This window comes from Cherax quadricarinatus, chromosome 27, assembly GCF_038502225.1.
Source record: "Cherax quadricarinatus isolate ZL_2023a chromosome 27, ASM3850222v1, whole genome shotgun sequence".
NCBI classification, from domain to species: Eukaryota; Metazoa; Arthropoda; class Malacostraca; order Decapoda; family Parastacidae; genus Cherax; species Cherax quadricarinatus.
Window position 1 is genome coordinate 31,056,422 of NC_091318.1, and position 27,235 is coordinate 31,083,656.

At 39.7% G+C, this 27,235-nt stretch overlaps 1 protein-coding gene across 2 annotated transcripts in view; it reads right to left on the reverse strand.

The window, feature by feature from the left end:
• Window positions 1-9,076: 9,076 nt before the first annotated feature.
• Window positions 9,077-27,235, reverse strand: part of Cnot4 (CCR4-NOT transcription complex subunit 4) — an 88,922-nt gene continuing 70,763 nt past the window's right edge. For both annotated transcript variants that reach the window (XR_008407409.2, XM_053779979.2), the window contains one exon: window positions 9,077-13,405. Coding sequence is in view for 1 of the 2 variants with exons in the window: in XM_053779979.2 (XP_053635954.2) it covers window positions 13,398-13,405 (8 nt within the window). In the remaining variant the exon portion in view is untranslated. The remainder of the gene's footprint in view (window positions 13,406-27,235) is intronic.

Below are 27,235 nucleotides of genomic sequence, written 5' to 3' on the forward strand. Positions count from 1 at the left end.
AGCACTACATCCAGCACACCCTCACATGTATGGTACATATGATCCTCATAATTTCAGCAACATACACTAACCTTAGAATTGCTGTGAAGAACCTGAAGATTCATTCATTTGGGATTTAATACATAATGTATGTTAGGCCCAGCTTGTTGCAGCACCAGTATGGAACCTGCACCTGATCAAGCACTTAGAGAAACTACAGAAGTTCCAGAGGTTTGCAATGAGACTGGGTTTAGGAGAGACATGAACTATAAGGAAAACTTTTAGAAATTCAACCCAAGTGCACTATAAAATATGAAGACCCAGGGACAAATGATCATATACAAAATACTCAAAGGTTTAAACAGTGAAAAGAGACAGGCTGAGATATGGAGCCAGGGTACATAGACAGCCACTACAGATGCAGATGAGTGATTGGAATGTTACGATATATACTTTTTCACTCTTAAGTTGGTAAATGGAATGCACTAGAAGTGGTGGAGGCAAACACTACATACAGTTGCAAGAGTAAATAGGACTGGGATATAAAAGCAAGGAATCAATAAGCTGGTCAATAAGACTTGAGAAGCAGGGATAGCAATTATGACTGGACCCCTACAAATATATCTACATGGGTAGAACTAAGCAAGTACATACCTGGCCACCTAACAAACACTGGCTATTAGCACAAATGAACTTGGATGGAGAAAATAAAGCATTAGACATGAAAATTACTGTAGATTTCTGCCTACAACTGTGGCCCTCTTCAGCTGTAGGCCAAAATACACAGTAAACTTCATATCTTCTTTCATTTTCTTCACATGGGTTTATCTGTAGCATTGACCAATGTGCATTACACTGTGTACTGTTTAATAATAAACCATTAGGATCAAATAAAAAAAACTTAGGAAAAGCTGAAACACAGCACAGTGCAAGCCACCCACACTGATCAGATGACTCAAAGACAGCAAACCTGATACTGGTATGACTCCTAAAATAGTAGTAACACAACTGCAAACAAATCACAAGACACATGGCCTGCGAGTTTTAAGACTCACCTGCCATGGGTTCAAGCCCCACCCTTTCTGTCATCTGATACTAGTATTTAGGAAAGGTGACAGGCAGGAAATCATATACTACAAACTCCTATCACTGAGTGTAACATGCAAGATGCAGGAAAAGATCTTAAGGTAAAAACAACTTCTAGAACATAAAGAAAGTAATCCTCACATACTGCCAGCATGGCTTCAGAAATGAAAGGTCATGCCTTACTAAACTTTTAGAAAGAGTTAAGGCAGAAAAGGGAAAGATGGTTGGAGTGTATGTTCATAAACTAAAGCAGTTTTTTATACGATACTACATTAAGAACTCTTAGTAAATTGGAGAAGCAAGCTTAGGTAAAAAAAAAAAAAAAAAAAAAAAGTATTAACATCAATAATGAAATGCTTTAACAACAGAAGACAATCACTATAAGGAATGAAACATCATGATGGGAGTTCCACAGGTATTGATGTTGGGGCCTATGTTGTTCCTGGCATATATATAAATGACCTGGTTACAGGAGTTAACTCTTACATTTTCATGTCTGCAAATAATGGAAAAATAAGGACAATTCAAACTGAAGAGTACAAATGAAAGATACAAGAGGAGCCAAATAGACATAAGGAATGGTCAAATAACTTGCTACTGGAATTTAACCTGAGAAAATGCAGGTTATGAATTTGAGAAATGGAAAAACAAAATACAAAGACACTGTAACATCTGGAGGGAAGGGAAGGAAACTCACAGAAGCAGATTAAGAAAATGACCTTGTAAAAACCATTACTTAAAGACCTTTCCCCAAGACACACACGAAAAAAAGAACATCAGCAGCACAGGCTATGATTGCATTCAGGAATCTAGGCAACACACAATTTACCTCATGTAACTCATTCTTAAGTACAGTGGTCCCTGGAGTTACAGTGGGTTAGAGTTACAATTTACCCTCATAGAGGAATTTTGTTTTGAGACGAGATTTAAAATTGGAGATACGATAATTGTACGATGGTATGACTGTTGTAGGTAGCATCCTGGGGAACAAGATTAACCTAAGTTGCCCAAAATGCTCTGCATAACCAGAGGCTTTCCTGTATTATGTAGTATGCCAATGTCAGCTAGGTCTGTAATAGTTGCATCATGTACTTGTAGAAATATGATTATTATGTTAGGTAAAAGGACACAAGCACAACTAATGTGACATTTTATTGTGGCAACGTTTCGCTCTCCAGAAGCTTTGTTAAGCCGTTACAGCTTGACAAAGCTCGTGGAGAGGAAAATGTTACCACAATAAAATGTCACATTAGTTGCACTTGTGTCCTTTTACCTAACATATTATCAGTAATTCTACCGACATTAATAATATTATGCCTGACACCACAGCTAGGTGCACACATTCACATCTCCCCTGTCGGGGCTCATAGGTTCGAACCTAAAACATTAACGCATACACATTATTATTATCAATATTTTTATTATTTTTTTTAACAAGTCAGCCGTCTCCCACCGAGGCAGGGTGACCCAAAAAGAAAATACTTTCATCATTCAACACTTTCACCTCATTCACACATAATCACTGTTTTTGCAGAGGTGCTCAGAATACAACAGTTTAGAAGCATATACATATAAAGATACACAACATATCCCTCAAAACTGCCAATATTCCAAACCCCTCTTTTAAAGTGCAGGCATTGTACTTCCCATTTCCAGGACTCAAGTCCGGCTATATAAAAATTTCCCTGAATCCCTTCACTAAATATTACCCTGCTCACACTCCAACAGCTCGTCAAGTCCCAAATACCATTTGTCTCCAATCACTACTATCTAACACGCTCACACACGCTTGCTGGAAGTGCAAGCCCCTTGCCCACAAAACCTCCTTTACCCTCTCCCTCCAACCTTTTCGAGGACGACCCCTACCCCACCTTCCTTCCCCTACAGATTTATACGCTCTCCATGTCATTCATTATTATTATGGCTGGCATGCGTGAGCGAGCCTCAGTCAACAAGCTATGTGATAGCATGCCTCTTGTGCAGCATTTGAGCCAATACAAGCAACAGTTCTTGTGTAGGTGGGCCTTTGCCAACCAGCAATGTGGTAGCTTGCCTCTTGGGCAGCATTTGAGTCAATAGGAGTGCAAGTTCTTGTGTGGGTGTGCCTTTGCCAACCAGCAATGTGGTAGCTTGTCTCTTGGAGAGCCTCGAGAACCAATAGGAGTGGAGGTCGATGAAGGTAGCTTAGCAGCCAGTCAGCAATGGAGTAAATGTCTCTATGGTAGACTCTCAGCCAACAGCAGAGTTTGTACTAGTTTGATTGTTTACTCTTCAGTTTGAAGCCACCACAGCTGTTTCATGCAATAACACTAGATCATTTACCCTTCATAACTGCATTTGTGTTATACTAAACCATGTTTTGCTTTAACCAAGTCATTATGCCCCCTAAAGTGCTCAGTAAACAGGCCATTTCTCTGCAGATCAAGCAAGAAATTAGCTCACTGGTGAGTGTGTGTGGCTTTTTACATTCGACCATCTATACTATTATACCTGGAGGGAGTTCCAGGGGTCGACGCTCCCACGGCCTGGTCCATGACCAGGTCTAAAGTGGTTGACAAATCTAAGCTAGTAGAATAAAGGCAGAGATATTATCATAGAGATGGAAAGATTGTTGTTAGTGTGGATAAGAGAGAAGCAGATGAAGGAAGATACAGTGCCTGCAAGTTATATTTGAGCATGCATGTCCAAGGTACTGTAAAAGTCACACTTCCAGGGTTGGAACGAATTACCATAAAACTATGTATTTTAAGGTTGAGGCATGATATGTCTCTTGGAACAGATTAATATCGTAATTCCAGAGACCACCATATACAGTGCCAGTTAGAAGCCCCCGCTCAGTAAAACAAAAATTGAAACTTGAGTACAATAAAAATGTACATAATTAAACTAAGCGCTAAACTCGAAAGGGTCATACAGCAAGGTGGGATGTGCTAGAGAAGGAATATATGATGGTAAGAGACTAATGTAGGGTAGGAGTGTGCAAGAGGTAGGGTTAGCAGGGGTAGAGGAGAGTGGTAGAGGGAAAATATAATCAAAGTTGATGTAATAAGTGTATTTTTGTTAAAAAGTCAAAGAGGGAGTCTGCGTCAAAGGAGACACTTTTAGTGAGGAAGTGTGTTAGGGCGGTGAAGACACTGAAAGCAAATTCTAAGTTCTGTGTGCATGCTGATAAACAGGACAATCGGTTAAGAGATGGTGAACTGATAAAGTAACTTGTCGGTTTTCTCAGAGTTGTGCTGAGCATTTTTCCATGAGATACCTGTGAATGAGATGGGTGTCCAATATGTAGGCAGGAGTGTAGTCTCCTAAACATGACAATGATGATAAGATAGCCAGACCCCCCAAACATGGTTTGACAATGTAATTTATTGTGGCTGAACTCAGATCACTATCGTTGCCATCAGTTGCGAACTTGTCTAGAGATAACTACAAAATAATATGAGAATGGAATACCTCTGTATGAAATGAGGTGGTCAAGAACTAGTACTGGCTGAGCAGCGGAGTCTGAGTGTTCGTTGTACCAAACATGTGTGTGTCCAGGGCCCCAGCAGAAAAACGACATCTTCATGTTACTAGAAATGTAGCATAACCAGTTACGTATATACATAGAGTGACGGAATGAAGGGAGTAATATTTCTGGATAGCCTGCAATGCACTACAGGAGTATGAAACTACTATAACTGATGAAGGAAGCATTGATGCAATACATACACTAGCCATGAGGACTGCATATAACTCAGCTGTGAAAATACTGACCAAGTCTAAAAAATGACCTCATACTCGGTCCAGAAAAACTGCTACATATCTGACACCTTCAGAGGGCTGCAATGGCATAAGAATGAGACAAAGTGATTAAGAGTGAGTGTGAAGCTATAGTAGATAACTTAGCTATCATGCATGGAAGTAGGGAAGAACAGACACGTATCACTGGAACTTCCCTAGGGGGTTGAGGTAAATAAGATGCTGGATGAACATACTGTGATAAGCCTAGAGAGAGTGAATATGGGACGATAAGATGTGTTGTAAAGAGAGGCAGCGATTAACCCTTTCACTGTCCGGACCCCTGATCTGAAACTTGTCCACAGTGTCCAAGAATTTTCAAAAAAACATTTTGTTATTTTTCTCATGAAATGGTAGATAATCTTTTTCTGAAGGTAATAAAACAAAAAGTACGAAATTTGATCGAAAACTGACGAAATTACACTTTTGTGAATTGTGCTGTGTCAGCGATATTTACACATCAGTGATTTTTCCCACCGAGTCTTATTTTAGGTCAATTACATTGTTCCAGGTGACCAAATTCTTAGCTATTTCGCTAGTATGTCTTCCATTTTATCGAATGAGCACAAGAAATTGCCCAATTAACTATTTCAACAACCCAATAAGTGATCAGAAATTGGTAATCTGGCCAATTTCACACAAATATCAAAATATTCCAATTTCAACACAGGGTTCAGAATAAAAAATGCAGGCATTCCTGGCACTAACATCACATTTCCTCTGTTCATTAGTTATGTTTCCAGGCTTTACACATGAATGCCATTTTGATTATTCATTCACACAAAAAATAGAAGGCTTACTGTTATGCAATATTGTAATAATTGTATAAATAATATCAGCGCAACTGTGACACACATTAGACCCCCCACTTGATGTGTACTGGATGTGTGACATGATTTGCTTACTCTTGAACATCGGCAAAATTGAACATTTCCACTACTTTGAGCTCAATTTCAAGGTACAGTGGACCCCCTCCTAATGATCAGCTCCCAACTCGACCAATTATGTAAGTGTATTTTTGTAAGTGCTTTTGTAGGTGTATTTTTGGGGGTCTGAAACGGACTAATCTAATTCACAATATTCCTTATGGGAACAAATTCGGTCTATAATGGCACCCAAACAGACTTCTGGATTAAAATAATATCGTTAGGCGGGGGTCCACTGTATTTTCAGTCCTAAAACCAATCAAAATCATCTCTATTTCTGTATTATTTCTTCCATTCTATCAAATAAAACCAAGAAATTGAGAATGCAACCATAAAACCCATATGAAAATACACCTCAAAGTTGCTTTTTTTAAACCAAAAACATGGTAGCAGGTTTTCTCATTATGCATTGCATGCTGCAGGATTTTTTTTATTTGGAGCACACTTACCACACTGACCCATTCTCTCATATCTAGGCTCAAATTTACCACTCGCAGCTTATCTGAGTGAGCTGAGCTCATCAAGTGGTACTACGGCACAGTCAGCAAAAGTGTTAAACAGAGAAGTTCTACTAGCATCTGTTACCATCCTATATGCAGACAGATCATGAAGCTCATGAGAACAGACAAAAGATTGGAGACAATGGGCATTACACTGACCTTGCAAAGATGAAACATTCGCCTCTGCATATAAGAACAAAAAGCACCTAGACACAAACGTAACTCTTGATAATGAATGACATCAGGTTAGAAAGAGTAGTGGAAGAGGCTGCAAAATACAGATGGCTGCCATAATCCAATTTAGACATGATTAGAGTGAAATGAAAACGAAGGAGAGTTCGTCTATCAGGCCCCCAAGAAAGATCAGCAAGAATTTTAGAGGTTCAGCTGGCTATGGCAAGCTGCTTTTCAGGAAGTCATGTTAGGTTTCCAGGACATCCAGTGATCAAATAGAAGGCTGAGAAATTTGACTGTGTCTTGCTCAGGGATACAGGAACCATACAGGTATAATGCTGTATTAGGAACAACAGGTTATCTTGTAAAAGTAATCTGATGTGTTTTAGTAGCAGAAAATTTAAACCCATGAGAGATACTTCAGTGGGAATCTTGGTTGACAGCATTCTATAGAAAGGCTGCTACCAGGTGATAGTTATCGCCTGCACAAGTTACAGCAAAATCATCGACAAAGTGACGACCAAATATCGGATGGGAGAACAGAGGCAGTCATTGATAGCAAATAGAAAAAGGATGGCACTAAGAACACAACCTTGAGCGACACCAGCCTGGCCAAAGATCAGGGAAAAACGTATCATTAACCCAGACACAGAAGTCTCTCTCCGACAAGAAATTCTTAAGGAAAAGCAGCAAATTGCCTTGAAGGCAGTCTGAGCCTGGGCCAAGATGTTAAAACACCAGGTAGTGTCATACGCTTTTTTGAGATAAGAAAAAGACTGCAATAACCAAGCATTTATTAGCAAAGGCATTACAAACAGGAACATAAGCAGAGTAAGGGGTTGATAGTGGTATGCCCCTATGAAAGCCAAAGTGATGCAGGGAAAGACAATTATGCATTTCCAAATAGGTTAGGTAAGGTCTGTCAAAAAACAGGACAAGCATTTCCTGACACCGATCATAGTCAGATGATGACCTGCCGTTGGAGCTTTTGATCATCTGACTGAGGCCTTCCATTGACTTACTGGTCCACCCCTTTAGAAATTATGGTTATACTTATAACCATTTAGTATTTCCAAATACCACCCCAAATGTTTGTTTACCATGCATTCTAACAACTTAATTTACATATTGCACTAAGAGCAATTTGTCTATAGTGAGAGGTATCATGGCCCAAAGTACCTGGCTTATGAAAGGGCAGAACAATGGCAGTTTTCTAGTGAAGAGAAGAACCCCTTAAGATCAAACAAGATTGAAGAGACGTAAGAGGATGATGAGCATCATAGGATATACCGTATTTCATGGATTAGACGCATTTTTTTTCCCATAAAATGTCTCCAAAAACCACCCTGCATCCTATAAACTGAAGGTCAGTGATGGGAGCTATAAGTTTGGGGTGTGGGGTGGGCTGTAGCTCTCCCAGTTATGTCCAATGCCAAGCCACTGAAACTAAAACAAGTCTTATAAGCCGCGAAATACGGTAAATGTTGAAGCACACAATTATGGATGCCATCAGGCCCAGCTGCAGACAATCGGCAAGTGGAAAGTGCTGACTCAAGTTCATGAAGCATGAAAAGCACATTATAAGATTCCTCTATGCTAGAAATAAAATCTAAAGATCCCAACTCTCTGGCAGTTTTGGAAGGAAGAAATGAAAAGAATAGATGAAGACCTTGAGACATACAAACATGATGATGTCCAATTTCTGCAGCAACCTCAGCAGGGTCTGCTGTACTGATGCCGGCAACTAAGAACAGGAGCTGGGTCTGGAGAGTACTTGCCACTCAATTTCCATACTTTCTTCTAAACTGCTCTCATAAAAATAATTGAATTGACAGCAGAAATATAATCTTGCCAACAAGTACACTTTGCCTCCTGAATTATATGATGGGCAACTGCCCTCATTCTGTGGTTCTGTTGCAGTGGTAGTGACCCCACACAGCATGTCTCAGTTTTACTGCATGAACACAAGCAGGAATCCACCAGGGTACACATTTCTGAAAATGTCTACTTGAGGTTATGCAGGACTGCAAGTGAGGCTGCGGTTAAAACAATGACGTAAATATTGGTAACAGTTCATCTGAGGAAGATGAAGGAGAATCCTAAAAACAAAAAGGCATGGCATGAGTAAAAGGTCAATGAACACAGTCATGTAGATCTGGTATTGCACTACAGAAGAAGAGCAAACAGAAAGATCTATGCAAGAAAGAGTACGAGTCCATAGGCTGAAATGAGTAGGAGTGCTGGTATTTAAAACAGAACAGCAAAAATATGAGGGAATATGATCAAGACATACAAAATACTATAGGGCATAGATATAGCAGACAACAGTAGCAACTATATGGAATAAGCTGACCAATGACAAAGTAGAGCAAACTCCATATTGAAGGTTAAAAATAACTGATAGTGCTCAATCATATCAGCTGAAAATTAAGAGATAGGACCAAGAGTTGGAGCCTGCTCTGCTTCCTCCCCCCCCCCCCACTCCAGGCTCAAATAGGAAATTTCAATTAGACAATTGCATACACAAACACACACACACAGTGTGGAAAGGAGGTTTTAAAATTTGATTCTTGCTAGGAGTTCTGGTGACTCAATCTCCCAACTGCCTTAGCCAAGTAGTGAGAGTCACTACTCTGATACTCTCGTCATGCCATCTAGGTTATGAGTCGTCGTCCTTTTTTTTTTTTTTTTAAAGCCACTGTGGATGGGTCCCCCCAACAACAGTAGCAGTACAGAAATGCTGTGCCTGACTCACGAAATCGTAATGACATAATTGCAAACAAACCATACCACGGGGTTCAAACCCCACCCGTGGTATGGTTTTTTTTTATGCTGTGCCTGATTAAGAAGTTAGTAACCTTTCCTTTCAGGTTTACCACCTCCCCTTCAATATAAACTGCAAAATCTCAAAAAGATCCAAAGGTCTGCAGCGTGAGTAGTACCAAAACTAAGAGCAATGTATTGAGGAGAGGTTAAAGTAACTGAAGCTTATTAAGAAAGAGGAACTAAGATAGATATGATTGGGACATAAAAGGGGTTGACAGGGCTGATAAGAAAAATTGAATTAGGAAGACCAAGATCAAAAGGACACGGATGGAAGTTGAAGACACAGACGAGTCATAAGTATACAAAGAGGTATTTCTTGAGTAGCAAGGTAGTTGAAAAGCGGATTTACTTACATGAGGTTGTGGTTGAAGCAATCTCAATACACAGCTTCAAAAGTAGATGTAATAAGGCCAAAGAGGGTAGGTGGCACCAGGAGTTAAGCCTTGGCCTTTGTAAACAATAGAGTATTGTTATGTACATGTGTAAGTGCAGGTGCTTGCACATATGTACTCACACACACAACACATACAAAGTACTCAGGGAAACTGATTGGGCAGTTAGGAACAGGACATTTGAGAGGCAAGAAATGGGAGCTCAAGGATACAGCTGGAAGTTAACCCTTTTACTCTCCAGACCCCCAAAATTAATATTGCCCTCAGTGTTTATAAGCCAATTCCAATGCTCCATTCGACCAAACTCTTGGCTATTTCTAAAATAACAAAAAGGCACAATACCGTGACTGGAACGATACACAAATAACCCGCACATAAAAGACAGAAGCTTACGACGACGTTTCGGTGTGACTTTGTCAATGGTCCAAGTCGGACCGAAACGTCGTCGTAAGCTTCTGTCTTTTATGTGCGGGTTATTTGTGTATCTTGGCTATTTCACTAGTATGCTTTTTTTTCTATCGAATGAGCACAAAAAATTATCAGAATCCTATAAAGTTAATGGAAGTTAGTAATTTGGCCAATTTTACTCAAAATTAAAAATTTCTAATTTGAAAATAGAGTCCAAGATAAACACTAGATATTCCAGGCACTAAAACAACATTTCCTCTGTTTATTAATCACATCTTCAGGCCTCTCCACTTGCCTTCCATTTTGAATTAATCACCACATAAAAAATTGAATATTTACCCTACTTCTCAAATAATAAAATATAACAAAGAATGATTGGTCATGATTTATGGTGTTCTAATAATTGAATCAGACCTATTAAAAACCTATAAAGCAGACCAGGAGATGTAGGGGAACCTTACCTGTCCTCAGGAAAATTGGTAAATTCAAATATTTCTGCTATTTTGAGCTAGATTTCAAGCTACTTTTGGTCCTGAAACCAGCCAAAATCATTCTATTTCAGTAGTATACCTTCCATTCAATCATCTGATACCAAAAAATATCCAGTTAAACCATCTTAGAAAATGCCTGAAACTTACTGTTTTAAACCAAACACAAGGTCAGAATTTTGCTTTTCCCATCATGGGGTAGGATTTTTTTTTTATACTCTGCACACTCACTGGAAAGACCCATTCTCTCACATCTAGGCCAAAATTTACTGCTTTCAGCTTATCTGAGGGAGTTGTGCTCAAAACAGATCTACACAAGGGATCCTGGCATCAATAATGTAGATCTACATGATGGCTAACGAAAGACTTACAAGACAGATGAGCCACAAGGATGTCAGGTAGTATTTCTTCAGTCTCTGGGTAGATGGAAAGTAGAATGCTCTTGGTGAGGAAGCAGTTGAGGCAGTTTTCACATATAGTTTTAAGAATGGGGAAGAGTAACTAGTGGAGTTATGCAAGGATCGTTATTAGGACCTGTACTGTTTCTGGTTTATGTGAAAGATATTCCAGATGGAAATGATTCGGATATGTCCCAGTTTGATAACTGATGTGCAGAATCAAAATAGACGAGGAAAAGCTCCGAAGAGATCTGGACAAACTGCAAGAGTGGTCAGATAAGCGGCTGCTTGAATTCAACCCTAGTAAATGCAAGGTAATGAAGATTGAGGAAGAAAAAAAAAAATGCTGCAGAAACTGGGTACAGACCATGGGGGACAGAGGCTGCAGACTTTAACTCGATACACTGCCAGAGGCTCACATCAGCTGAATAATCTCTGTTGCCAATGTTTGTTTGTCAAATCTAAGAGTAGCTTTCAGAAATCTTAATCATTCTGGGTCCTTTAAACAACATACATCAGTCCCATCTTGGGGTATGCAGTACTAGTATGGAATCCACACTTCAAAAAAGCACGTTAAGAAACTCGATAAAGTGCAGAAGTATGCAACAGGGACTTATTCCTGAGGTAAAAGCATGATCTATGAGGAGAGGGTAATGGTACTGGGACTAAAGACAATGGAGGGCATAGGAAATCAAGGAGAACATGATAACATACAAAATACAAAATACTCAAAAGAATTGATAAGGTAGACAGGGATAGGTTCTTTGGGAGGTGAGAAACAGGAACTCGGGACAGTGCTGGAAGTTAAAAGTCACAGATGAGCCACAGAGTTATTAGGAAGTATTTATTCAGTCTCAAAGTAGTTGGAAAGTTGAATGATCTTGACAAGAAAGTGGTGGAGGCAGGCCCCATACATAGTTTTAATATCAGATATTATAGACCCCATGAGACTAAGAGGGAGTGCATCTGAAGAGTGGCAAGTAAAGAGGCAGGGCCAGGATCTGAAAATAGACCTCTACAACCAAACAGGCAAGCATGCACACACACGTGCGTGCATTCACAAACTTACACCTACACTCACATACACTCTCTCACACACTCACACATGCACTCTCTCTCTCTCTCTCACACACACACACACACACACACACACACACACAAAGCACTTTCTCACACAAGCACTCTCACACACACACAAGCACTTTCTCACACTCACACATGCACTTATACACACACACACTTGCTCACTCACTCACATACACACATTTAGGCAGGGCCAGGAGCTGTGATTTGACCCCCCCACAACCACAAACAGGTGAAAACACACACACACACACTGTAATGTTTACATGTTATCACTCCACAATGATGCCAGGTTTGTTTAATGTTCTTGCAGTCTCACAGGAAAACAAAAGCTTACAAGTTTTGTCTATTTCAAAACATTTTTAAGGGAATGTCTAGTTTTTGTTGACCTGTGAGCTTATAAAACTTTGTACAGTATACTGTTTATAATAAAGGGTACACATAAGATATGAGCTACATGGCAATATAAATTAGATTCAATCAAAGAATTCAGTCAAACTTTATAAAGTACCTTCTGTCTAATATCTTAGGCACAGAAGTTATAACATTAAAAAACTAAAAAAATGCAAGTTTCACACTATACTCATTCAATGATGGTGCTAATCAAACCTGTTTGACAGTGAAATTAATGCTAGAACTCCCTTAGTATCCAGCACTCCAGACACTTGCATAAAAAGCGTAATTATCATCACTCCTGTAGATATCAAACTTAACCATGTGCTAGAGATTTTTTTTTAATTTTTGGTTTAATGCCAAAAAATTGTTGGGAACATGCAATAACGTCTGCCACAAGTCTAGTTGCAATTCTAGACAAGAGTGGACACCACATTAACAGGATTCCAGTGAAAAATAAATCCAATTGAAAATGCCTGACTAGTCTTGCAGAAACATTAGCTAGAGGCAATAAGACAAGTCCCATCTGCCAAGTGCAATTGGATTATAACAGTAATAAATAATAGGACTTTCAATGCATGCAACAAGTTAAAAAGGCTGCCAAAAACAGTAAAGGGAAAGTCTGGTAAAGCTCTGCATGTTATAAATAAAAATTATAACAATTTAACTCCATTTTATTACTTCCAATAGACTATAAACTCACCGAACCAAGATAAGTATATCACGATGCTTGAACTACCCAGTTAAAGAAAAAAAAAAAAAGGAAAAAAAACATGTCCACTTTCCTTCTACCATTTTTTTTTTTTGTCTAAACAATGCATCAGTAAGTGGCTATACGACTGGCAGGCTGTTCCCCTAAATGGTTTCCAATAGGTTGACAAGGGTTTGGAGCTCAATATAATAAATTCTTCTATAATTCTTCCTCTTCATTTATACACGATATAAAATTCTCCATTTACTGCTATTAGAGATCTGAAATGAAGAAACAATAATTAAAACCACATGGCTAATACCTTAAAGAAAAAACATGGAATCTTTAATATAATTATTTTAAAATAAAGTAATTCAATTCCAATTAGCCAAATATATCTACGCACCATTTATCCAATAGTGCAACTCACAATAAATAGCAGGGTGGCAGTCTGCTGTAAGCACTGTTAACCTTATGTCACTCCATACACTCTACCATGACACCCACTCATGTGCTGCAGCCTCCTGCATAGCCATTCTAGTTTCATTCTTCCACATTCTCCTATTTCTTTTCCCAAGTTAAGCACATTTAGTGTTATTCTAAATAAACCAAACTCTTCTGCTGTCTTACCAATACAAGTGTCATCACTTCAACAGTAATAGCATGTTCTATACCAGTCCTTTCTTCATCTCTCTTCTCTACCTTGTTTCCAAACCAAGACCTAACTAACTGCCCTATCTATAAAAATATTAAACCACCACACAGTGACACTGATGTATCCTCTACCCATTTCGACACAATTTCACATGATCCCATTAATTTTGTTATTAGTTATCAAATATTGTTGCAAGTTTGAAAATACAGGTAATATCTATTTTCAGTTTCTCAATCATTTCCACATCTATTTTTTGTTAATGTACAGGCCATCTTCCACCGAGGCAGGGTGACCCAGAAAAGAACAAACAAAACCTTTTCTTCTTTCTACATTTAGTAATTTATGCAGGGAATGGGATTACTAGCCCCCCTTTCTCCCAGCATTTTAGTCACCTCTTATGACATGCATACGGAAGAAGAATTCTCCACTTCCCCATGGATTTCTCTTTTTTTTTTTTTGTTTTGGTAAATACTTAATTGTACATTGTGTTATTAACATTGCATCAGATAAATACAGTATCAAAATATTACTTCATTATGTTCAATCTTGGCATATTTGCCATAAAAAAATTCTTCAGATAATCCTTCAATACCTTACCCTCCATGCTATGAAGCATGTTGCACTACATTTATTTAGTTGTAAGGGACATACAGCACCTACAGAATGGAAGATAATCAGATCTGATCCAAAGAAGGGAAGGGTAGTTTCAATTCCTTGAATGAGGAGCCCTTCACCATTACTGCTTCATACAGGAGGGCCCTGCTTATACAACAAGTTATGTTCCAGACTACTGCTGTAAGTGAAACAGACCTTTTTTTATTTTCAAATGCATATAAAAGCCTGATAACATGTTTATTAAGTGAGCAACAGAGCTAAGTCTTAAAAAAAAATTATGCTTATTCACCATCATTCACTCCATCACTGTCTTGCCAGAAGGGTGCTTTACACTACAGTTTTTAAACTGCAACATTAACACCCCTCCTTCAGAGTGCAGGCACTGTACTTCCCATCTCCAGGACTCAAGTCCGGCCTGCCGGTTTCCCTGAATCCCTTCATAAATGTTACTTTGCTCACACTCCAACAGCACGTCAAGTATTAAAAAACCATTTGTCTCCATTCACTCCTATCAAACACGCTCACGCATGCCTGCTGGAAGTCCAAGCCCCTCGCACACAAAACCTCCTTTACCCCCTCCCTCCAACCCTTCCTAGGCCGACCCCTACCCCGCCTTCCTTCCACTACAGACTGATACACTCTTGAAGTCATTCTGTTTCGCTCCATTCTCTCTACATGTCCGAACCACCTCAACAACCCTTCCTCAGCCCTCTGGACAACAGTTTTGGTAATCCCGCACCTCCTCCTAACTTCCAAACTACGAATTCTCTGCATTATATTCACACCACACATTGCCCTCAGACATGACATCTCCACTGCCTCCAGCCTTCTCCTCGCTGCAACATTCATCACCCACGCTTCACACCCATATAAGAGCGTTGGTAAAACTATACTCTCATACATTCCCCTCTTTGCCTCCAAGGACAAAGTTCTTTGTCTCCACAGACTCCTAAGTGCACCACTCACTCTTTTTCCCTCATCAATTCTATGATTCACCTCATCTTTCATAGACCCATCCGCTGACACGTCCACTCCCAAATATCTGAATACGTTCACCTCCTCCATACTCTCTCCCTCCAATCTGATATTCAATCTTTCATCACCTAATCTTTTTGTTATCCTCATAACCTTACTCTTTCCTGTATTCACCTTTAATTTTCTTCTTTTGCACACCCTACCAAATTCATCCACCAATCTCTGCAACTTCTCTTCAGAATCTCCCAAGAGCACAGTGTCATCGGCAAAGAGCAGCTGTGACAACTCCCACTTTGTGTGTGATTCTTTATCTTTTAACTCCACGCCTCTTGCCAAGACCCTCGCATTTACTTCTCTTACAACCCCATCTATAAATATATTAAACAACCACGGTGACATCACACATCCTTGTCTAAGGCCTACTTTTACTGGGAAAAAATTTCCCTCTTTCCTACATACTCTAACTTGAGCCTCACTATCCTCGTAAAAACTCTTCACTGCTTTCAGTAACCTACCTCCTACACCATACACTTGCAACATCTGCCACATTGCCCCCCTATCCACCCTGTCATACGCCTTTTCCAAATCCATGAATGCCACAAAGACCTCTTTAGCCTTATCTAAATACTGTTCACTTATATGTTTCACTGTAAACACCTGGTCCACACACCCCCTACCTTTCCTAAAGCCTCCTTGTTCATCTGCTATCCTATTCTCCGTCTTACTCTTAATTCTTTCAATTATAACTCTACCATACACTTTACCAGGTACACTCAGCAGACTTATCCCCCTATAATTTTTGCACTCTCTTTTATCCCCTTTGCCTTTATACAAAGGAACTATGCATGCTCTCTGCCAATCCCTAGGTACCTTACCCTCTTCCATACATTTATTAAATAATTGCACCAACCACTCCAAAACTATATCCCCACCTGCTTTTAACATTTCTATCTTTATCCCATCAATCCCGGCTGCCTTACCCCCTTTCATTTTACCTACTGCCTCACGAACTTCCCCCACACTCACAACTGGCTCTTCCTCACTCCTACAAGATGTTATTCCTCCTTGCCCTATACACGAAATCACAGCTTCCCTATCTTCATCAACATTTAACAATTCCTCAAAATATTCCTTCCATCTTCCCAATACCTCTACCTCTCCATTTAATAACTCTCCTCTCCTATTTTTAACTGACAAATCCATTTGTTCTCTAGGCTTTCTTAACTTGTTAATCTCACTCCAAAACTTTTTCTTATTTTCAACAAAATTTGTTGATAACATCTCACCCACTCTCTCATTTGCTCTCTTTTTACATTGCTTCACCACTCTCTTAACTTCTCTCTTTTTCTCCATATACTCTTCCCTCCTTGCATCACTTCTACTTTGTAAAAACTTCTCATATGCTAACTTTTTCTCCCTTACTACTCTCTTTACATCATCATTCCACCAATCGCTCCTCTTCCCTCCTGCACCCACTTTCCTGTAACCACAAACTTCTGCTGAACACTCTAACACTACATTTTTAAACCTACCCCATACCTCTTCGACCCCATTGCCTATGCTCTCATTAGCCCATCTATCCTCCAATAGCTGTTTATATCTTACCCTAACTGCCTCCTCTTTTAGTTTATAAACCTTCACCTCTCTCTTCCCTGATGCTTCTATTCTCCTTGTATCCCATCTACCTTTTACTCTCAGTGTAGCTACAACTAGAAAGTGATCTGATATATCTGTGGCCCCTCTATAAACATGTACATCCTGAAGTCTACTCAACAGTCTTTTATCTACCAATACATAATCCAACAAACTACTGTCATTTCGCCCTACATCATATCGTGTATACTTATTTATCCTCTTTTTCTTAAAATATGTATTACCTATAACTAAACCCCTTTCTATACAAAGTTCAATCAAAGGGCTCCCATTATCATTTACACCTGGCACCCCAAACTTACCTACCACACCCTCTCTAAAAGTTTCTCCTACTTTAGCATTCAAGTCCCCTACCACAATTACTCTCTCACTTGGTTCAAAGGCTCCTATACATTCACTTAACATCTCCCAAAATCTCTCTCTCTCCTCTGCATTCCTCTCTTCTCCAGGTGCATACACGCTTATTATGACCCACTTCTCGCATCCAACCTTTACTTTAATCCACATAATTCTTGAATTTACACATTCATATTCTCTTTTCTCCTTCCATAACTGATCATTTAACATTACTGCTACCCCTTCCTTTGCTCTAACTCTCTCAGATACTCCAGATTTAATCCCATTTATTTCCCCCCACTGAAACTCTCCTACCCCCTTCAGCTTTGTTTCGCTTAGGGCCAGGACATCCAACTTCTTTTCATTCATAACATCAGCAATCATCTGTTTCTTGTCATCCGCACTACATCCACGCACAGTACACAAATTACTTACCCTAAAATATTTTCATCCTTAGCGTATAGTGAGTGGTGAATATATTTATTGTAGGAAGTCTGAATAAATGAAGAATGGGTGTAAATGAGAACTTTTACATTAGCAAAACACTGTAAAACAAAACACCGTACAGTAGGGCCTGCTTGTATTTTGGACATTAATATTATCCCTTCTCTTTTCTATTTATCTCTGAATTTGACACTAGCTCAATGTCATTTTCACTCCATTTCTGCTGTTTCTCACTAGCCTCTTGATTAACTACTAGGGTGTGCCAAAGTATCGGTATCAGTGGGTATCGACTAATTTTTATGGCACTTGATATCAACTTAAAACTGGGTATCTGTATTGACCTGGAATTGAATATCAGTATAAGTCTAAAACTGGGAATTGGTATCAGGCTAAAACTGGGTATGGGTACCAGCCTAGAACTCAGTATTGGTATCAGTCTCAAATTTTGCATTAGTATTGGTAAAACTTTCCATCCCTAGTAACCACATCATAATATTGTATTGACCAGTAATTTCCTCTGTCACAACTATAGCATTATTTATAAATCATTTAAAACCTTACATTATTTCCATAATAGTATTACAGTTAAAGTAATTATATATTCTCGAGAAAAGGGACTCGTCTAGTTATAGCAGGTATTGGACATGTTTTTAAAATGATGCTTAACCATGTGTCTTGCATTTAAGTCCTCACTAAACTCAAATGGATAAAAATACTTAAGATATACTGAATGCTAATGAACTACACAAAAAACATCAAATATCTTGCCGTTTCTTTTCCTCCTCACACCCAAAATAATAAAGAGGTTCTACCTTTTCCTGCTAAGAATTCTGTGAAATAAATATGCTTGGTATAAGGATTCAGTAGTAATGATTGCTTCATTCATGAAAAGCATAGTAGTATGTGGAATTTTGTAAAATGTTTGAATATGTTCCTTCAAAACTTAAAACTTTCAAATCATTAATAATGTCTTCATATTGTGCTGAGGCTACTCCTTAATGAATTTTCCCAAAGGAAATAAGGCATTGTTATAACCGAATATGTTATGTATATTTTCAGTTACACACATGAAAATATAGGTGCACTTATAGCAAGATGGCTACTGAGTTAATAAATAATGTATTTCCTTTTTTTGATCACACTACACATTGAAATGGCTCATGTTGATAAAATATAAAAAAAAAAAAATACATTTGGGTATGGCAACAGGCCACACTACAAGATTAAAGCAACTCTCTAAAGTGTTCATAGGTAACAGTATACTGTGTCTTTATTAAAATCATACAATTATGCTTAAACAGCTTTAATATTGCTATCAAAGGTTCTGTAAAACTCAACCCTAATTGCTAACATCATGAACCCAAATTTTAATGTAAAAGTTGCCATTATTTTGAAGCAAACCATTGTTTGCCTTAATCGTAATCCATCCATAAGCAGATCCCCATATATGCCAACTTGCTCAGGAAATTCTTATACAGTGGACCCTCGACCAACGTTGGCATCGTCTAACGTTAAATCCGACTAGCGATACATTTTAATGTAAAAATTTTGCCTCGACTAGCGCTAAAAAACCCAACCAACGCTATTCGTTCCGTTCGAGACGCGTCCACTTGTGGCCTGAGGGCGCCTCACTTAGTTCCGTGGGTGCCAGTGTTTACAAGCCAGCCAGCCACCGTGGTCCCATCCAAACATTCAATCGGAACATTTCATATTATCACAGCGTTTGTAGTGATTGCACCTGCAAAATAAGTCACCATGGGCCCCAAGAAAGCTTCTAGTGCCAACCCTACAGCAAAAAGGGTGAGAATTACTATGGATATGAAGAAAGAGATCATTGCTAAGTATGAAGGTGGAGTGAGTGTCTCCGAGCTGGCCAGGTTCTACACAAAACCCAAATCAACCATCGCTACTATTGTGGGCAAGAAAACGGCAATCAGGGAAGCTGTTCTTGCCAAAGGTGCAACTATGTTTTCGAAACTGAGATCGCAAGTGATGGAAGATGTTGACTGTTATTGGTGTGGATAAACGAAAAACAGATAGCAGGAGATAGCATCTCTCAAGCGATCGTATGTGAAAAGGCTAGGAAGTTGCATGACGATTTAATTAAAAAATGCCAGCAACTAGTGGTGATGTGAGTGAATTTAAGGCCAGCAAAGGTTGGTTTGAGAGATTTAAGAATCGTAGTGGCATACATAGTGTGATAAGGCATGGTGAGGCTGCCAGTTCGGACCACAAAGCGGCTGAAAAATATGTGCAGGAATTCAAGGAGTACATAGACAGTGAAGGACTGAAACCTGAACAAGTGTTTAATTGTGACGAAACAGGCCTGTTTTGGAAGAAAATGCCAAGCAGGACCTACATTACTCAGGAGGAAAAGGCACTCCCAGGACATAAGCCTATGGAAGACAGGCTTACTCTGTTGATGTGTGCCAATGCTAGTGGTGAGTGCAAAGTGAAGCCTTTATTGGTGTATCACTCTGAAACTCCCAGTGTGTTCAGGAAAAACAATGTCCTTAAGGCTAATCTGTGTGTGCTGTGGAGGGCAAACAGTAAGGCATGGGTCACTAGGGACTTTTTCTATGACTGGTTACACCATGCATTTGCCCCCAATGTGAAAAATTACCTCCTGGAAAATAAGTTGGACCTTAAGTGCCTCCTGGTATTAGACAATGCTCCTGGTCATCCTTCAGACTTGGCAGAGCGACTTTCTGCGGACATGAGCTTCATTAAGGTGAAGTTTTTGCCTCTTAATACCACTCCTCTCCTGCAGCCCATAGACCAGCAGGTCATTGCAAACTTCAAGAAACTGTACACAAAAGCTGTTTGAAAGGTGCTTTGTAGTGACCTCAGAAACTCAACTGACTCTAAGAGAGTTTTGGAGAGATCACTTTAGCATCCTCAATTGTGTAAACATTATAGGTAAGGCTTGGGAGGAAGTGATTAAGAGGACCTTGAACTCTGCTTGGAAAAAGCTGTGGCCAGAATGTGTAAACAACAAAAGGGATTTTGAAGGGTTTGAGGCTAACCCTGGGAATCCTATGCCAGTTGAGGAATCCATTGTGGCATTGGGGAAGTCCTTGGGGTTAGAGGTTATCGGGGAGGATGTGGAAGAGTTGGTGGAGGAGGACAATGAAGAACTAACCACTGATGAGCTGCTAGATCATCTTCAACAGCAAGAGGCCACACCTGAGGAAACTGCTTCAGAGGAGGGGATAGAGAAAGTGAAGAAGTTGCCTACTTCAAAGATTAAGGAAATGTGTGCAATGTGGCTTAAAGTGCAAACCTTTTTTGATGAAAATCACCCTGACACAGCTACTGCAAGCCGTGTTGGCAACCTGTACACTGACAATGTTGTGAAACACTTTAGGAATGTCATAAAGGAACGGGAGGTACAGGCCTCTAAGGACAGATATGTTGTGCGACAGAGGTCCAGTGACTCTGAAGCTGGTCCTAGTGGCATTAAAAGAAGAAGGGAAGTAACCCCGGAAAAGGACTTGCCACCTCAAGTCCTAATGGAAGGGGATTCCCCTTCTAAACACTAACACCATCAACACTCTCCCCTCCTCCCATCCCATCAATCATCACCAGATCTTCAATAAAGGTAAGTGTCATGTAACTGTGCATGTCTTCTTCAGTTTGTGTGTATTAAAATTAATATTTCATGTGGTAAAAATTTTTTTTTTTCAGTACTTTGGGGTGTCAGGAATGGATTAATTTGATTTCCATTACGTATTTCTTATGGGGAAAATTAACTTGACTGACGATAATTTCGATTAACGATGAGCTCTCAGGAACAGATTAATATTGTTGGTCAAGGGTCCACTGTATATAGGATCCTAAAAAGCTGACTGCTGTTTGTGACTGAAACTAAAGATTTAAAACTCTAGGCCACTACTTTGATGCTAAACTTGACGTAAGAATCCTCAAAGAATACCAACCATGTTGACTGAGTGTTGGTACTTACATAATCCTAGGAATCATGACCTTTATGTCAGCAGATTATAAAAGCAGTCGACCTTGGTACAAAAATTATTTTGTTAACAACAAAGCTAAAATTTTAGAGCAGAAGCTTACTGTCTTCATTATTATATTCATGGGGAGCACAAAACCTACAGGGATCATACAGTGCCTGCAGAATGAGAAGCAATAGGATTCAATCTAAGGAAAGGGAGGGTAGCTCCAATTCTAAAGAGCAAGTCCTTCACCTACATGATTATTATTATTATAATCAAAAAAGAAGCGCTAAGCCACAAGGACTATACAGCTTCACCTACATGAAAGAACCTCCCTTTACGGAATTTTATCTTAGTACAGTGGACCCCCGCATAACGATTACCTCCGAATGCGACCAATTATGTAAGTGTATTTATGTAAGTGCGTTTGTACGTGTATGTTTGGGGGTCTGAAATGGACTAATCTACTTCACAATATTTCTTATGGGAACAAATTCGGTCAGTACTGGCACCTGAACACACTTCTGGAGTGAAAAAATATCGTTAACCGGGGGTCCACTGTATATCGTATCCATGGGGAAACACTAAACCAGTAAGAGTCATACCACCACCTGGGGAATGGCTGGCACATTTATCATCCAATTATTATAATCAAGGGAAAGTGTGAAACCCTCAGGGGACATACTTCATCTGAGGTTTTATCTGAGGAATAGCACAGTAACTCCAATTCCTTGGACCAAAAGTCCTTCACCAATATCAATGTTAAGTAAATGGACACAGATGCAAATAATGTAACATTTTATTGTGGCAACCTCCTTGAAGAAGTCTGCAGTATTAACTGACCTCAATCATATTCCCTATGAGCCTTTTTGGACTAATGGGATATAAATGCAGAGCATGATTCTGGACAACTTGGTTCAATGAAGGTATTCCTGGTGTTGCTTTACACATCCAAGTTGAAGTCAAAGTAGGTGCCTGTGTCTTCATACAATGCACAGCTTTGGATAATAAGTGATTTAATAACAGTAGTTTCTGAACTGAAAGAATAATTAAGAGCTCTTGTGTGTAAAAAAATGTGCTTCTTTAACCCCTTGACTGTTTTGGTCGTATATATATGTCTTACGAGCCACCGTATTTGACGTATCTATACGCATAAATTCTAGCGGCTTCAAATCAAGCAGAAGGGTGGTAGGCCTACATGAGAGAGAATGGGTCCGAGTGGTGGGTGTGCACCCTGTGCACTTTTTTTTCAACTACACTTTTTTCACTTTTTTTCAACTACACTTTTTACACTTTTTTTCAATCTGGGACTCAGTGGTGTATTGTGGGAACGCCATCTTGGTAGTCCATTTTCACCATGCCTCGCGGTAAGTACTTCACTCCTCAGCGGATTGGAGGTCTTTTGTTCCGAAGTGATAGCTCTAACAGCGATGTAAGTGTCAGTGAAAGTGAATTCCATGGTTTTCAAGTGGGTGTGACCGAAAACAGTGCCCAGGATAACATAATTAGTGATGAAAACCCAGATGACCCACGACCTTCCACCTCTGGTGCTGGGCCGGCTCATTCACATTCACCTGTACCAGGACGAAAGAAGAAACTATCTGCCCATGTACAAGACTCGGATGTGAGCAGTGAAAGTGATAGTGATAGTGATTTCAAAGCTATTGAAAGCAGTTCTAGTTGCGACAGTGAGGGTGAATATTCCCCAGTGAAGTGGCAGTATATACGACGCAGCATGCAGTCTGGTAGTGTGTCATATGCTGTTCCAAGGGGAAGGAGTAAATCTCGGAGCACATCCTGTGGCCCTACACCACGAACTGATAGTGAAGATGACAATATTGTTATGATGGGTATGAATGATGTGAGTGAGGCAGCAGGTGGTGGTGGCGATAGTGATGGTGGCATGAGTCATGTGGCACCAGCAGTGGGCCACGCTACTACCGATGCTGCTGACTCTGCACAACCACAACTAGCCTCACCCAACCCGACACTCCCACAACATCCACAACCACAACTATGTTTCAATATCCAGAACCCACCAGCTGACCACATCTGGGATTGGCAGCAAGGTGACGAGTTTGTTCCCAGTCCCCATGACTTTGATGAAACACAAAGTGGAATACGGCCATCATGTACACTTGGGAACAATGCCTCTGAACTGGAATTATTATTATTATTATTTTTTATTATCACACTGGCCGATTCCCACCAAGGCAGGGTGGCCTGAAAAAGAAAAACTTTCACCATCATTCACTCCATCACTGTCTTGCCAGAAGGGTGCGTTACACTAAAGTTTTTAAACTGCAACATTAGCACCCCTCCTTCAGAGTGCAGGCACTGTACTTCCCATCTCCAGGACTCAAGTCCGGCCTGCCGGTTTCCCTGAACCCCTTCATAAATGTTGTTTTGCTCACACTCCAACAGCACGTCAAGTATTAAAAACCATTTGTCTCCATTCACTCCTATCAAACATGCTCACGCATGCCTGCTGGAAGTCCAAGCCCCTCGCACACAAAGCCTCCTTTACCCCCTCCCTCCAACCTTTCCTAGGCCGATCCCTACCCCGCCTTCCTTCCACTACAGACTGATACACTCTTGAAGTCACTCTGTTTTGCTCCATTCTCTCTACATGTCCGAACCACCTCAACAACCCTTCCTCAGCCCTCTGGACAACAGTTTTGGTAATCCCGCACCTCCTCCTAACTTCCAAACTACGAATTCTCTGCATTATATTCACACCACACATTGCCCTCAGACATGACATCTCCGCTGCCTCCAGCCTTCTCCTCGCTGCAACATTCATCACCCATGCTTCGCACCCATATAAGAGCGTTTGTAAAACTATACTCTCATACATTCCCCTCTTTGCCTCCAAGGACAAAGTTCTTTGTCTCCACAGTCTCCTAAGTGCACCACTCACCCTTTTCCCCTCATCAATTCTATGATTCACCTCATCTTTCATAGACCCATCCGCTGACACGTCCACTCCCAAATATCTGAATACATTCACCTCCTCCATGCTTTCAGTTATTCTTCGATGAACCCCTGATGGACATTATTGTCAGGGAAAGCAATACATACTGTGAGTACACCATGGCAAACACAATTCTTTCACCAAGATCACGCCTACATCAGTGGAAGGACACAACTCTGGCAGAGATGTATCTGTTCTTTGCCACAATAATGCTTATGCCACATGTGTATAAGCAGTGTCAACACATACTGGTGGACAGACCACCTGATTTCAACCCCAGCTTTCAGTGACATCATACCAGTGAACAGATTTGTGCTACTGTTATGTATGCTACACTTTTCAGACAAAACAAGGCCTGACAGAAGTGACAGGTTATATAAGATCATAAATATGTTTATGTACCCGAAATAAAAGTGCTGTATTTTTATCCCTTCAGGAAGCTTGTTATTGATGAGTCTTTGATTTTGTTCAAAGGAAGAGTCTCATTCAAGTAGTTCATACCAAGCAAGAGGAAACACTTTGGTATAAAGTTATTTGTACTGTGCGATTGGAAAAGTGGTCTGGTTTTGGATATAATTGTGTACACTGGCAGTAAAACATTGCAAGATACCAGGAAGTTACTGGGTATCTCTGGTGATGTGGTTAGAACAATGATGGAACCATATCTTGGTGGTAAGAGGCATATTTTATATACTGACAACTGGTACACAAGCCCTTTACTCGGTGATGTCTTGTGAGTGAACATGACAGATGTGTGTGGCACAGTGCGTGGAAATCATAAGCATATGCCTAGGTTCGACACTGGCACCCGTAGATTTGATGTTCAGGCGTTTGCTGCCAATGACATCATGGCATTTCAGTGGCATGACAAACATGATGTCACACTGATGACATCAGTTCACCAACATGAAATGGTAGACAGTGGCAAGCAGAATAGAGACCAATGAACCCATTGTAAAACCTGCAGTTGTGATGGATTACAACCTCAATATGCAGTTAGTGGACAAATGTGACATGCAGATTGGGTTTGCTGATTGTGTTCGCAAGAGTTATAAGTGGTACATAAAACTCTTTTTCCATCTTCTTGACATTTCCGTGCTGAATGCTTATAATATATATAAGTTGAAGACCAATAACAGACCCAAATATGGTGAATTTTGTTTGTCGGTCATCAGACAATTAATATTCAAGTACACAAATAACCCGCACATAAAAGAGAGAAGCTCACGACGACGTTTCGGTCCGACTTGGACCGTTATTTGTGTATCGTTCCAGTCACGATATTGTGCCTTTTTTTGTTAAATATTCAAGTACCAAGGAACAACACTTTCGACAGACCAGCGCCCACGAAATTATCAACACATGTCCTCTCGTCTGAGGCCTGGTGATCACTACCCCATACCACTGCCTGCTACTGCTCTCAAGAAAAATACTCAGAAGAGGTGTTTTGTCTGTGGACATACCACAAAACGCCCACAAAAATGCAGAGACACTCGTTTTATGTGCGAGGAGTGTAAAACACCATTGTGCTTATACCCATGTTTCAAAGAATTCCACAAGCTGCAGCAGTTCTAGAAAAGTGTCCAGTGATTGTAGAACAACCATAATAAACATTTTTTATATTGATTGTTTGTGTAAACAAGTTTTGTAAACATTATGATGCCACTAGTGTTTTTGCTATAATTGTGTTACATTCAACGAGTGTATAGATGAACATTGCATCATACTTTGGTCTCACAGGCCACAAAAGTTATGTGAAAAAAATAAAATAGAGAAAAAAACAAGAAACCTTTGAATAAAAGTAAACAAGTTTACCGGGTGAGCGGCAGTCGCCGCTGATGCCATATGCGACTCATTTTCTGCAAACTTCACACCTCAATATCTCGGTAAGTACTGATGGCAAAAAAAAATTTTTTTTTTGACTAAAACAATCAGAGGAATAATCTTAACATTTTCATAAGAAATTTTTTTTTTTTTCAAATATTTTGCGACACCAGGAGACACTTCAGGATTGGGGCTTGCGACAGTCAAAGGATTAAGAAACTGTTAATCTCACACATTATTTCCAATAAACTTTTACACACACAAAAAAAAAAAAAGCTAAACAAAGGAAAGAAGTACTCTTAAACAAGCTTTAATTACTTTAAGAATAGTAATTCACAAATTTTGTTGCATTATTATCCCACTTTCAACAACAACCTGAGGGATGCAAAAGTCTCTTCAGAGATGGCAAAGATAAATTTAACTTTGCATCCCTAGAATCTCTGAAGTTGAAGTATGCAGAAACATTTCTAGAAAATTAAGTTTTTCGCAAGCATTGTCAGCTGAGAAAGATACTGTAACTTTTTCTGTTAAAGTATACAAATTCAGAGCACAGGATAAAATTCAAATTTTATCCTTGACAAAGAGAACTTGTCACTCATTAAATAGCCAGAAAACACATTTGCATAGCAAATACTGTCTCCATCCACATACGTGTTAGGTGGCGCATTGACGAGTAGTGCGG